Source organism: Rhipicephalus microplus, chromosome 2 (assembly GCF_043290135.1).
Source record: "Rhipicephalus microplus isolate Deutch F79 chromosome 2, USDA_Rmic, whole genome shotgun sequence".
Lineage (NCBI taxonomy): Eukaryota > Metazoa > Arthropoda > Arachnida > Ixodida > Ixodidae > Rhipicephalus > Rhipicephalus microplus.
This window is the reverse complement of record NC_134701.1, coordinates 77167401-77179710: the sequence shown is the minus strand read 5'-3', so window position 1 is coordinate 77179710 and position 12310 is coordinate 77167401. Positions and strand designations below refer to the sequence as shown.

The window sequence follows — 12310 nt, the reverse complement described above, 5'->3', positions numbered from 1 at the left end:
GTCCCAGCTGTTTAAGAAGGCGACTCGATTATATGTCTCAAGCCAGGTTTCCGGGTCATCATTAGGTGCTCCATGAAAGCTCCTTAGCCATAGGGGTGGGTGCATCAGAATCGCCACAGGCAGTGGCGCAGCGGCAGTCATCGTTGCAGCAGTGGTTGTCATGGTAAACGTGCGAGTATTGTTAGGTAAAGGCTCGTACTCCGCTGGTAGACTTTGTCGCCTACGGATGACTCGCTGGTCGTGGTTGGCGTCGGTGTCTTCTCTATGACGTGGACTTGGTTCATGGCTGAAAGGGGGCGTGCGGTACGTGGATCATGAAGCACCTCCACCAGATGTCACGGGGTCGCGACAACGAAGAAGAGAGCAGACAGTAGGTCAAAAATCAAACTGTTTATTCAGCCAAACTTGTGGCCACAAAAAAAAAAAGAAATCAAGACTGCAGCAAGGCACTGGCACTAATATTGGTGAACTTAGCGTCAGTCGTCGATCAACTGACAAGAGGCGAAGTGTGTCTTCATTTATACACTCCATCGAACATCCTAGCTTTATAGCTAGCAGTGACATAGATTCCAGAATAACATGAAATGCCCATGACGTGGACGTAATCTTAACAAAATGATTTATGGCAGCCCTGAAGCTTCTCGAACAGTGCAGGCGCGGTTTGCGCTGATAATCGCGGACAGCGTAACGGGGTGATAAGAAAACTTCAAAAAGAAGGGAGGCAATATGATATGGTACCATATCAGTGGTTTCACTGAATGCTTAAATCACATAAAGCCGGGTCCTGTAACACTATTTTAGCCTAATTACGGAAATAATCACATTCTGAAAGGTGTACCAATCCGAAAAAAAGCGCCAAGTTACGTTATAGTTAGAATATTATTGTACGACCAAAATGAATGATGAAAGTACTATCCACTAACAAGCAAAATGCGTTTTGATTTTGCGTCATCTGAGGCAAATTTACCAACACAATATGACATTTGCAGTTCAGATGGCTCAATATTTGGCAATCGAATCTCTATATAATGTAGCTGTTATACGTGGTTGAGTTCTGCAAATAAATGTTTGTAGAGAACTTACTTGCAAAGTTGCTTACCTTCAGGACAGTATCGAAGTATTCAGGAGAAGGCTTCAGATTTTCAGGTGTTTTATTCGGGGAGCCCTGAGGCTTTCTTGCTGGTGGTCGTTCCGGTTTTTGTACGACTTCTCTTCTGTGAGTTTCTGCAAAGTCCCGGTCAGACTTATCGATAAGCCAGAGCATTTACTAGGGCATTTCGTACAAAAATCAGTATTTTTAGCATCCCATTAAGTTGTCGTTGAAACGTTAAACTGCAAAACGTAAATATGTAAGTTCTTGTATGAATTATCACGCATTTAAGCGAAGATTAGAGGATGCTTGCCCGTCCCTATGAAGAGTAGGTCGCGACAGTGTAATTACACAGACCCCCTGCGCAGCGCCGCCAGCCCGACTAACCTACTTTGATTATAGGTGGATGTCTGAACCATACTATAAGAAAACGAACGACTGTAGCATGACGACAACTATTTAAAAGTATCATCGAATATTACTACAAGAACACTGAAGTTTCTATGGTGCCATAATTATTTTTTTACAGAGTAACCGCTACCATCCAAATACGTCAACAAGTGCAACAAAGCAGCTGTTCACTTTGTTATAGACTCTGCTAAAGGTGATGAATAAACAAGTAAAAGCTGTTTTGCAACGACAGCGGACAGTTTAAGAACACCAATGATATCTGGTACTCCGGCGCTGGCGACACGGTAATGCTTTGTGATAGGACCGCAACACAAGACTGAGGTCAACATTTTTAAGAGGAAGACATGACTTTGTCGCTGTGTAGTGAAGAGCAAAAAGAAGTTACATTAGGTGTTTGTTGCTATTTCAATTTTGCCGATATTCACGTTTGTAACTGCAGCGTGAATAAAAAAAGCGCCACATTGGACAAATTCATTAAGTGTAGATTGTTAGCTTCTGAGTTTCCTCACCTCAAATAAAATTATAAAAATGTTATTGATGGTACTCGTCCAGAAGGGCCAAGATATCAGTTATCAGAATACGATGCCGAGTCCCACTAATGAACTTTTAACTACACAGGTCTGGTCTAGTGCAGTCATCTTTATGCCTACATTGCAAAAAGTGTGAATCCCTAGAGTGCTTCTCACTAACGTGCAGATTACTTACCAATCAAAGTAAAATACCTTTAGAAGAACCTCTCCGAAGTGTTTTATTCAATTAGTCAGTTCCGGTAGTTCTTCCCTTTGGGGCTGCTGTGCGGGGTTTTCGGTACAAAGCCGTTTGTGAGGTTGTACGCGGTTTCCAACGTGAGACGAGATAAACCGAATGCTAAGGTTATCAAAATCAAGCGTAACTATTAAAAACATTATTCCTTTCTTTCTTTTAAACAAATTCAATTCTAGGGTTCTCGAAATCAAACATGTTATTTAGGACAGTCGTCCTTTTTTATAACTGCGAAGCATTTCTTAGCGAATTTCGGTGACTTTGAGCGTATCTATCTAGCCACGTACGACTTTTAGCTCTCCTGGCCTTTTCGATATTGGTATCGATGCCACACTTGGTATGACATTACAAAGCTGTATGAAGAACATATATGACAAGTCGTAACATGAAAATCACCGCATGGATGTCATAAATGTCATGATTTTCATTTCACGTTTCTGCAGCTGTTGTGGTGGTTTCGTTGACATGGCATGTTGAAAAACTGGTATGGTATGGTATGACTGCATGCAAACACAAGCGAAAGACTCTGACGTGAAAATAAGGACATATGTGTCATGTAACAACATGACTACACGCCCCGCTCATGATGCACTTGCGGCCGTTTCTCTAGCGTCCCATATACCAAATTTGGTATTAAAGTACGTGAATGAATGACGAAGGTCTGGGATTGGTGCAAACCAAATAATCAAGGGATGCTTGTCATGTAACAACATGACTACATGCCACGCTCATGATGCGCTGGCGGCCGTTTTGCTATAGCTTCACTTATACATATTAGGTATTTCTGACGAGAATGAACGGCATAGGTAAATGACACATCCAAACATGATAATAATGACGACATGCGTGTCATGTAACAGTATGACTACATGCCACACTGATGATGCGCCCGCAGCCGTTTCGCTAGCTTCACATATGCCAAATTTGGTATTACGTGACGCCAATGAATGGAGAAGGAATGTGACTGGTGCAGACATGATAATCATAATATGTGGCTAATTTAAGAACATGACTACATGCCACAGTCAAGGCACCCATACATTTTTAATTGACATGGTGCGCGTGCTTACCGGCGTTCATTTCGTTGCGTCGCGCCGGCGTTGCCTCGCCAGGCGTTGGTCCTACCATATACTCGCAGGCGCTCGCGGTGCTGCGTTGCTTTGACGCATGCACGTTTCAGCGCGTCCGGCGTCCCTCCGTGACGAAAAGAGGGAGACCGAGTGTTGTCTGGGTAACACATCGGCGCGCAATGCAGCATGTCGCACTTCGCGCCCGTGTCCGTCGGGCTGCACCGATGGACGCTGGTCGCGTCGGTTGCGCCTGGCATCAGACTATACATCTTTTCACAGGAAGGAAAAAACACCGCATGATGGGCTGTGCGCGGGAGTACAAAGGCTAAGGGTGCAGCGTTGCCAGGGCATTTTCAAGGGGACGCGCCAATTTGCACAGCCCAAGGAGGGCTATGGCGGCGCCCAGAAGGCGTTTATGAAATAGTGAATAGAGTGCTCTCGTTTCGCAAACCTAGCGTTGCTGTGCTCAGTGTGCGCGTGCGTCAACGCTACATTGCAGTATATTGGGCCTTTCATGATGCGCTCGTAGCCGTTTTGCTAGCTCCACATATACCAAATTTTGTGTTACGCGACGTCAATGGATGACGAAATATATGACTGGTGCAAAGATGATAATTCTGACACGCATGTCATGTAAGAACATGAAAACATACCACGCTCATAGCATGCTCGCGGCAGTTGCGCTAGCTCCAGTTATACTAAATTTGGTATCACGTGACGTGAGTAGATGACGATAGCAAACGACACATCAAAACATGATAAGCATAATACGAAAGTCAAGTACGGCATCATTTACCTCTACGCCGTGACGTTGTGCTAATTTTAAAGTGACATATTAACATTCCTCATTCGTGCTTGGCATAATATTCATTCCCACTGGACGTGGGATCTGCCACTTTTTCTTTTTATCAAGAAATATTTTAACTTATTTCAAAGCTATATATTCGTAAAAAAATTCACATTTTAGGTAGTTTTTTGTATAGCAAGGTACCACTGATATTATGGCGGGTTGAGCCAATATTAAAGTGTCAACCAGTCAATCAATTGATTGAGAAATCAATACGCGATATCTGCGTCCCCCTCATAGCAGTGCTACAATGACTGCCAAGTGTTCAGTCGTATAATAAAGGGGCCCCGTTACACAATTTGAGCATGCCTTCTTTCTCGGTTCTCCTGGTTCTATGAAATGCGCCGATATTGTTGCGTCAGTCGCGACGCCGTTATTGAAGGACGTATATGTTTAGTTCTTGGACAAACTATATTGATTTTGGACTACGGCGACACACATTATTTACTTTGGTTAGGGAAAGTGACGTCTTGCCTTGTGACATGATGACAAAGACCATACACCTTTATTAGCTTGACGCTACAAGTAGCGCGAAATCTCATATTGTGGTAACTAGGACCATAGCTAGACCATACGAGTGAATGGTAAAGAGAGTAAAAACAATTTTTATACTTCCTTAGAATGTGTAACGAGTGCAGGGGACGTGGAGCTCGAGTAAATAAGGAAGACGCACTGAAATCACTCGCTCGCTTCTAGATAGTCTTGCACTAAATCTCCCGTTCACTAAGTATATTCCAGCTTGTAGAACACCTACTTTCAATTGGTTGAGGTGCGGAGTACATCTGGTCCTTAACCTGGAACTCCTGGAATTTTGTAGCTAGACACTTCAACGACCTTCTGCAATGACTGGCTGTCTCTGAAACTCTGAATCCAGCACCCGGGCCTGTTTTCTTCTCTGGCGCACTGCGGCAACGTGCCCCCCCCCCCCCTTTCCTGTTAATGGTGGATTAGGCGATGAAGATATGATAAACTAGAGTACAGAGTACGAACTCGTGCACGGTTTGAATAAGTTGAATGCAGCCGTGAAGCTCACAAATGCAAACGTTTACCTGATGCGCGTGGCGAAACTGCGGTGCAGGAATCATAAAAGTGATTTCAGTACCTGGTTGCGACTGGCAAAAGCTCTCTCAAAAGCATTTCGCCGTCCCGCTTAGCTGGTCACCGAGGTGACTCAGCTATTCTAGAGCTCTGAATAGCTGCGGACGCAGCGTGCTTCCACAAGTTGTGCAGCTGAAGGCACCGCTGATCTCTCTTTTCTGGACTTTCTCCAAGGCACCGCTGAACTTTCTGCTTTGCCGTAACTTACAAAGCAATCCATTCCCAAGGAAGCCGAACTGAAGCTATCTCTAAACACAAGAACAACCGAGTCATAAGCGCCCTTGTCACCTTCGCCTCGCTAGGTCATTGAATAACAAGATTCTGAAGCAGTGCCGCCAACTCATGCTCCGTCGTCTGTTACCACACCGCTGACGTATGCTGCCGCTGTCACTCGGTCACGTGTTTCACCATCACCGTTTATCTACGAAGCAAGTGATTGATAAATTGATTGATTGATTGACATGTGGGGTTTACCGTCCCAAAACCACCATAAGAATATGAGAGACACTGTAGTAGAGGACTCCGGAAATTTCGACCACCTGGGGTCCTTTAACGTGCACCCAAATCTGAGCAAACGGGCCTACAACATTTCCGTCTCCGTCGAAAATGCAGCCGCCGCAACTGGGTATCACTCCCGTGACCAGCTGATCAGCAGCCGAGTACCTTAGGCACTAGACCACTGCGGCGGGGCAAACAAAGCAACTCACTATGTTTCTTCGTCGCCGCCACCAGACCACCCGTCTACCATCCGTCTCCGGCTGTATAGGAAACAACTCAGAACTTTTGTCGTCGCTGCCACTTGTTTACGATCCCTTATTGAGTGAACAGAGCCCCTACCGTCACCAATAGCGCACTCCTGTTAACCAGCAAATATGCTTTTCATGTACCATTCTATGTCAAGTAGCTCGTCACTGCCACTGTCGCAGCTTTCCTTCTCTTGACATGCATATTCAACCTCAATTTTCTGTTCCTACCGATTGTCCTCCGGACGTACCTCCAGGATACCGACCATCCGGCTGAAGTCGTTGAGTTCTTGTCGCCGATCGATTTCTTTAATGTTAAGTCGCCACAGCCCACCGCGAGGGGAGAACTAACGGGCGCAGTTGAGGCAAGCACTGGGTTTTCGGCAAAAATTTCAAGACCTAACTGCTGTCCCCCGAGTGAAACCGAACACTGTACTGATGCCATCTGGAATGATAATAATGTATACGGACTTCTTCATACTGGAGCTGCCGTATCTGTAATTAGATAAACTCTGCGGAAATTCGAAGGGACCGCTCAACTCACCAACCTATTTTTGCAGACAGCTACGTTTCACCAAGTTCAGTCTTCTGCTTTGTGCATTGCGTGTGTCGCAATTCAATGTCTTATGTACGTCGTCGAACTTGTCATTGTATTCTGTTCTTTGTATGAAATTACCCTTCCCTGAAATTTTCTTTCGACAATTATTGGTTTGGCCGAATGCGCTTGTTCTGAACTCATGCTATCTGTGCGGTGCTTTGACTCTGATGATCGCTCTTCTGTAGAATCATAGAGTTTCTCAAAGCAATGCCTCTAGGGAAATGCAGCGCCACAGTCTATGCGAATTCCTTAAGGGGCCCCTGGACGTTAGGCACTGGGAATGATGGCATATGAGTCTGTGAAGCTTGCGTTGGGTGGTGTTGAGCGAGGCTTCAGCTCGAAACTGAATACCACTGCGTAAATGAAGCTTCTCTAAGGCAAAACGTTCATAAGCTGATCTTACTCATAAGTATTGTGTTCTAAAATAAGAGCGCACTCACCTTGACGGCAGAAACAACTGGCAAAAAAAGAAAAAGCTGACATAAAGTAGCAGAGAGAACGCTTGCTCTGTCGTTTGCCTGCCAAGTTTAGTGATCGTTGGTTACTCGTTACGATTCGTAAAATAGTATACAGACATAGAGGATTTCAGTGGTAAATGAAACACGTTTCTGTGCAATGACAAAAATAAACAGCTCATTACGTGCTCTTTTAGTAAAACAAATCAACCATTTTAAAAAAAGCCAGACGCATCTTTGAGGTATACAACTTCGAGTAAACTTCGAAGATCATATATCCCGGCATTCCCTTGCCTTCAGCAGCTCAGCAGCGCCCAATGTCACCTTGTTTGGGTCTGTCGCTTGTTTGGGTCTGTCGCTTGTGTTATCCATGCAGTTATTCCATTGCATACCAGTTTTGCAACACGCCATTCCTATTGCAAAGCCAGCGCCACTGGGTACCAGCACTCAGCGTCATGGCTGATTATGGGCCCAGTATGGCGCTGGTACCAGCGACTCCGAGCACAGGTATTGGGACGCTGGAGCGGCAGCGTCCAAGTACTCTGCGCAAAATGGCTTCGCAGGGATAAAACGGGGGTGCTCATTCGCCATAAATAAATAAATATATAAGTAAATTAACGCGCATTCACAATAAAAATGAAAAAAAAACAATAAAGAAAATAAAACACTGCGTGACGGGATTCGAACTCGCTACTTACTGATTTCTAACTCTGTATGCTACCCACTACGCCACGCCGGATTTCTTTTCTTTATTGCCTTCTTGACTACAGGTCAAGCTAATCTGACAATAACTATCACACGTGCTTCATGCGTGATACCACATCGAACAAAGATATTACATCTTCAACACAATCGGTAGTCTTATACACATCTCGCACTTTTATAACAGTTGCCACGAAACACTCATTAGCAGATAGAACTCTCACATCACAGTGTCTGTACGATAGCATACTACGCCAAACCGAATGAAGACCAAGTAAAAATATAACATCCAAATTTTGCATAGAACTATCACAAGGCAAAAAACAAATTCCATATGGAGTAAGAAGTGAATCTTTTTTTAAAGTCCTTTGTAAATTGTACCAAAGAAAATAGCATTCTTACAATCAATAAACACATGTTCAATGGTCTCAGGTTTGTTACGCAGGAGACAGCTGCTTCCCCATGGTACATACATCCCTCTCTCTGCAAGCCACGTTTTTACTGGGAAGGTTACCGTATGAAGTTTAAACAAGAATGTTTTCACATTGGGTGGTATACACAAGTTTTTCACTCGCTTTAGTACGTCATGACCATATGATTTTTCATACTTTGAACGGTAAAGGGGCACAGAAAAAGCATTTGTAAAAAGTCTTTCATAAGGCGCTTTCTTTTCACATTAGTTAGGTAATCTATCGAAAACCTTGCCCTTAAGAAACGATGTGAGAACACAACTTCGCGCAAGAACGGTGACAAGGTGTGTCGTTCTCCCTTGTCTGAAGATACAGAGAAGTCAGGCATGTGGTGTAAGAGCGTTGTTTGAAATAAAGAACACAAAAAAGAGTCTCTCTGGTCTGTTATCAGCAGGAAACGTGATATTACTTGGTTAAGAAACAGATGGCACAAATACAGCCCTCCTTGCTTAACTCGCCGAAACAAGTTTGTTCTAGATGTTCGCTCTCATGTAGAGCTCCAGATGAGCGTGGCAAACATCCTGTGCATTTTACGGATGCTTTTACGCGTACAACTAATTATTTGCAAAAGGTACATAATTTTAGCAGCCAGAAACACGTTGCATACAGCTGACCGAGAGAAAATTGATAAGCCACGACCGCCCCATCCGTCGGCGGTCGCGCGATGTTCTTGAGCCTTTTCAAGCCAAAATGGTTTACTGTCTTGATACCTGTCCAATGGTACCCCTAGGTAACGACTAGGTGTCGTGAGCCACTGAATATTTCCAAAGGAAATGGGCGTGAGGTCCCAATTATCATGCCATAAAGCAATGCTTTTCTCTTTGTTCGTTAAACTCCCACTTGTGTCACAAAACCTTTGAGTGATTCCTGATAACGAAGTGACAGTCTCTCTATCAACAGCAAAAAAGGCAATATCGTCGGCGTATGCCAAAACACGCACTTCACACGACTGCAACCTGAAACCCTTTATCCCTGTGTGGGGAATCACTTACTGACACAGTGGCTCCAAAAATAGAGCGAAAAGCAAAGGACTTAAAGGACACTCCAGGCACACGGAGGAAAGTACTTGTATGCGCTGTGAGAATTCTCTATTCACAATCAAATTTGGGGTTGAACTTTTGTATGCCAATCTAATACCTTTACATATGATCGCACCAAGACCAACGTACTCAGCTAGCATGAAAAGTAAATTGTGTGGAACCATGTCAAAAGCCTGGGCTAGATCAATTTGCAACATAGCTACTTTTACAAGCGCAAAGTCACAATACTCCAAAATGCTCCAGGCAACAAGAATATTCGTGAATATGCTCTTACACTTGATGCAGCAAGTCTGATGTGACCCGATGCTACCCACTACGCCACGCCGGAACACGCTTAAAGGGTTATAAAACGACTATGTATCCGAAGAACGCGCCGTTCAAATTCATGTTTACAAGTCGCACAAGCAAAACTGACAAAATATTCCTTTCAAAATAGCAATTTCGTCTTAATTGGCCAGTGACAAAGGGCTTCCTGGCACCGAATGACGTGCAGATATTAGCAAGAGTACAAAGTTTTTTGGAGCATCTACATCCTAACTCTGAAAAATTTCGAATTGACTTGAGGAGCAGTCACAGATCGTCAGCTGTTGCTGCCGATAGTCTTTTTTCCTTTGATAATTGTTTCTAGCACTTGCTACTGGTCAACGAGTGCAGATGATTTACATGTCTTGTTTGGTAGATATCCACACACACAAGTGAACATTGAGTATTTTTCTTCAGCGCAAGCGACGATGTAGCAGAACACATCTGATGTGCCAGATTACATATTTGCAGTTAAATCGATACCTGTAACTAAGAAACCGCCGAAGAAATGAGTAAGGTATTCCGCTGAAAAAGTATGCCAGTATATTATTTCTCTAACGCGTACCAAATTGCCCACTCGAAATTGCGTGTTCTTGCGTACGAGTCAGAGAAGTACCAGCTCCTGTGCTCAGAAGGAAGCTTACGATGACAGCCTACGTTGCTGAAAGCACGACAACTCGATCGTCGCCTCTCCTTGTGCGGGCACCGCACACGCCGATAAATGGCCGATTTAGACCCAGGAATGTGTAAACTGTACTTTACAGTCATTCTCACACTTTAGAATTGTGCCTAGTTAAAGTAAAAAGCGCCGGCAGCAGGTACACCGACGCGGGTGGCACGATAGGCCTCGCTGGGACGGGGCACCAGGTAAGGCAGCTTTCGAAGCAGCCGTGTTGCGAGGCTTGAAGTTTTTGCATTGGAGCTTCTCAATATTTCTAACTGTTACCTAAACAGTACCTGAAATAAGTGGAAGGTCAATCAATGCCAGATATGCATTACGGAGTGGCGACGGCGAGTGACAGCCGTTTTTCTGGCCTCCGCTGGCAGTAAACAGTCGGCGTGCCAGTGTACAGATATATGCAGTTATATCATTACCGACAAAAAAACATCCATAAAAATACCAATAAAATCCGCTGAAAACGTACGTCAGGGAGTCAATTCACGAAGGCGTACTAAATTACCAGCTGAAAATTGCGTGTTAATTGTTACATATCACTCCGAGAAGTACCGGCTAAGTGTGACCGGCAGCTTTCGGTGACAGCCTGCGTAGCTGAAAGCGCGACTTTCGATCATCAGCGCTCCTTGTGAGAACATCGGCGCAAGAGAAAATGGTTTATTTAGGTTCATGGATGTCTAAACTATACTTTACAGTTATTCTCACGTTTTAATGTTGTATGTACATGAAGCAAGAAGCGCCGGTAAAATATATACCAACGCGGCCGGCATGACAGGTTTTATGCTCGCTTGGCCGGGCACTGGGTAAGACCACTTACGTATGCTTGGTATCTGTTAAAAAATTACGTATGCTTGGTATCTGTTAGGGTAGCATTTCTCCCAGCCGTCGAATCAAGCGTTTTATATTCAACGACACCGAAACGAACCACGGCACATGCTACAATAACATGGACGCTGCAGCTGCGCTGGTAGAAAGAATGCGTGCTCCAGTATTCAGCAGCACTTGCAGTGAAAAATTCAGTGCTTCGTAGTGCGCACCAGCATCACAGTGGTTAAGCCAGCGCCCCTACCAGTGCCACACAGCTTTTTCCCAGTGCGCCTTGCGAAAGGTCAGTGATTACAAGCGTGTACCAGCGTCTCCAGCGTGTACCAGGGCCAAAAAACGTACTGGCATCACGCTGTTTTTGCAATAGAGATATGTGAACGAAACCACCGCAAGATCTGCAGGTCCACGAAATGTAAATCATGACTTTTATGACATACATTTCATGATTTTCAAGTTATCATGACTAGTCAGATAAGTTCTTCATACAGTCATGTTATGCCGTACCAAGTTTGGTATTGATACCAATATTGAAACAGCCAGGAGAGCTAAAATCATAGTTGCAATGACAAATCACACTGATGAATGAATGAATGAATAAATGAATGAATGAAAGAATGAATGAAAGAATGAATGAATGGATGGATGGACGGACGGATGGACGGATGGATAGGCTCATTGTTGCCTAAGTTCGCTAAGAAATGCTTCGCATTTAATATATGCGCTTTGGATTGCATTCGATGTATGACAGAAAGTCAAATCAAACTCAAATCAAACTTTATTTTCAGGAATGCATACATTTACATGAATAAAATTCTACAGTACAGAGGAGGTCCCGAAGTTAGAGAACTGTCGGGGGGACCTTCGTTAGAGAATAAGTCAAGTGCGATAACAATGCAGCAAGCAGTGAAAAACACATTGTATAAATTAAACAAAGAATGGTTAAAATTTCATAACAACAAGGCAAGAAAAGTTCTGTGTAATAGCAAGTGGTATAGTGAGTAAAAGAAATACTAAAATTAGAAGTGAGGGACGATGGAAGAGTTTAGAAAACACGTTTTGTGATTAGGTACTCTTTAAACATTTTGCGAAACGAATAGGATGTGGGACATAACTTTATTTCAAGTGGTATGTTGTTCCATACAGATACACCTGTAAATTTAAGAGTTAGTTTTCCATAATTGCTACGCACTTTAGGGAGAAGGAAATTGTGACAGGCTGAA

General features: G+C 43.8%; 1 protein-coding gene across 12 annotated transcripts in view; it reads right to left on the bottom strand.

Annotated features, from left to right (window-relative positions):
• Positions 1-12310, bottom strand: part of LOC119170841 (uncharacterized) — a 234434-nt gene that overhangs the window by 173895 nt on the left and 48229 nt on the right. For all 12 annotated transcript variants that reach the window (XR_012893706.1, XR_012893705.1, XM_037422111.2 and 9 more), the window contains one exon: positions 1100-1224. Coding sequence is in view for 8 of the 12 variants with exons in the window: in XM_037422111.2 (XP_037278008.2) it covers positions 1100-1224 (125 nt within the window). In the remaining 4 variants the exon portion in view is untranslated. The remainder of the gene's footprint in view (positions 1-1099; positions 1225-12310) is intronic.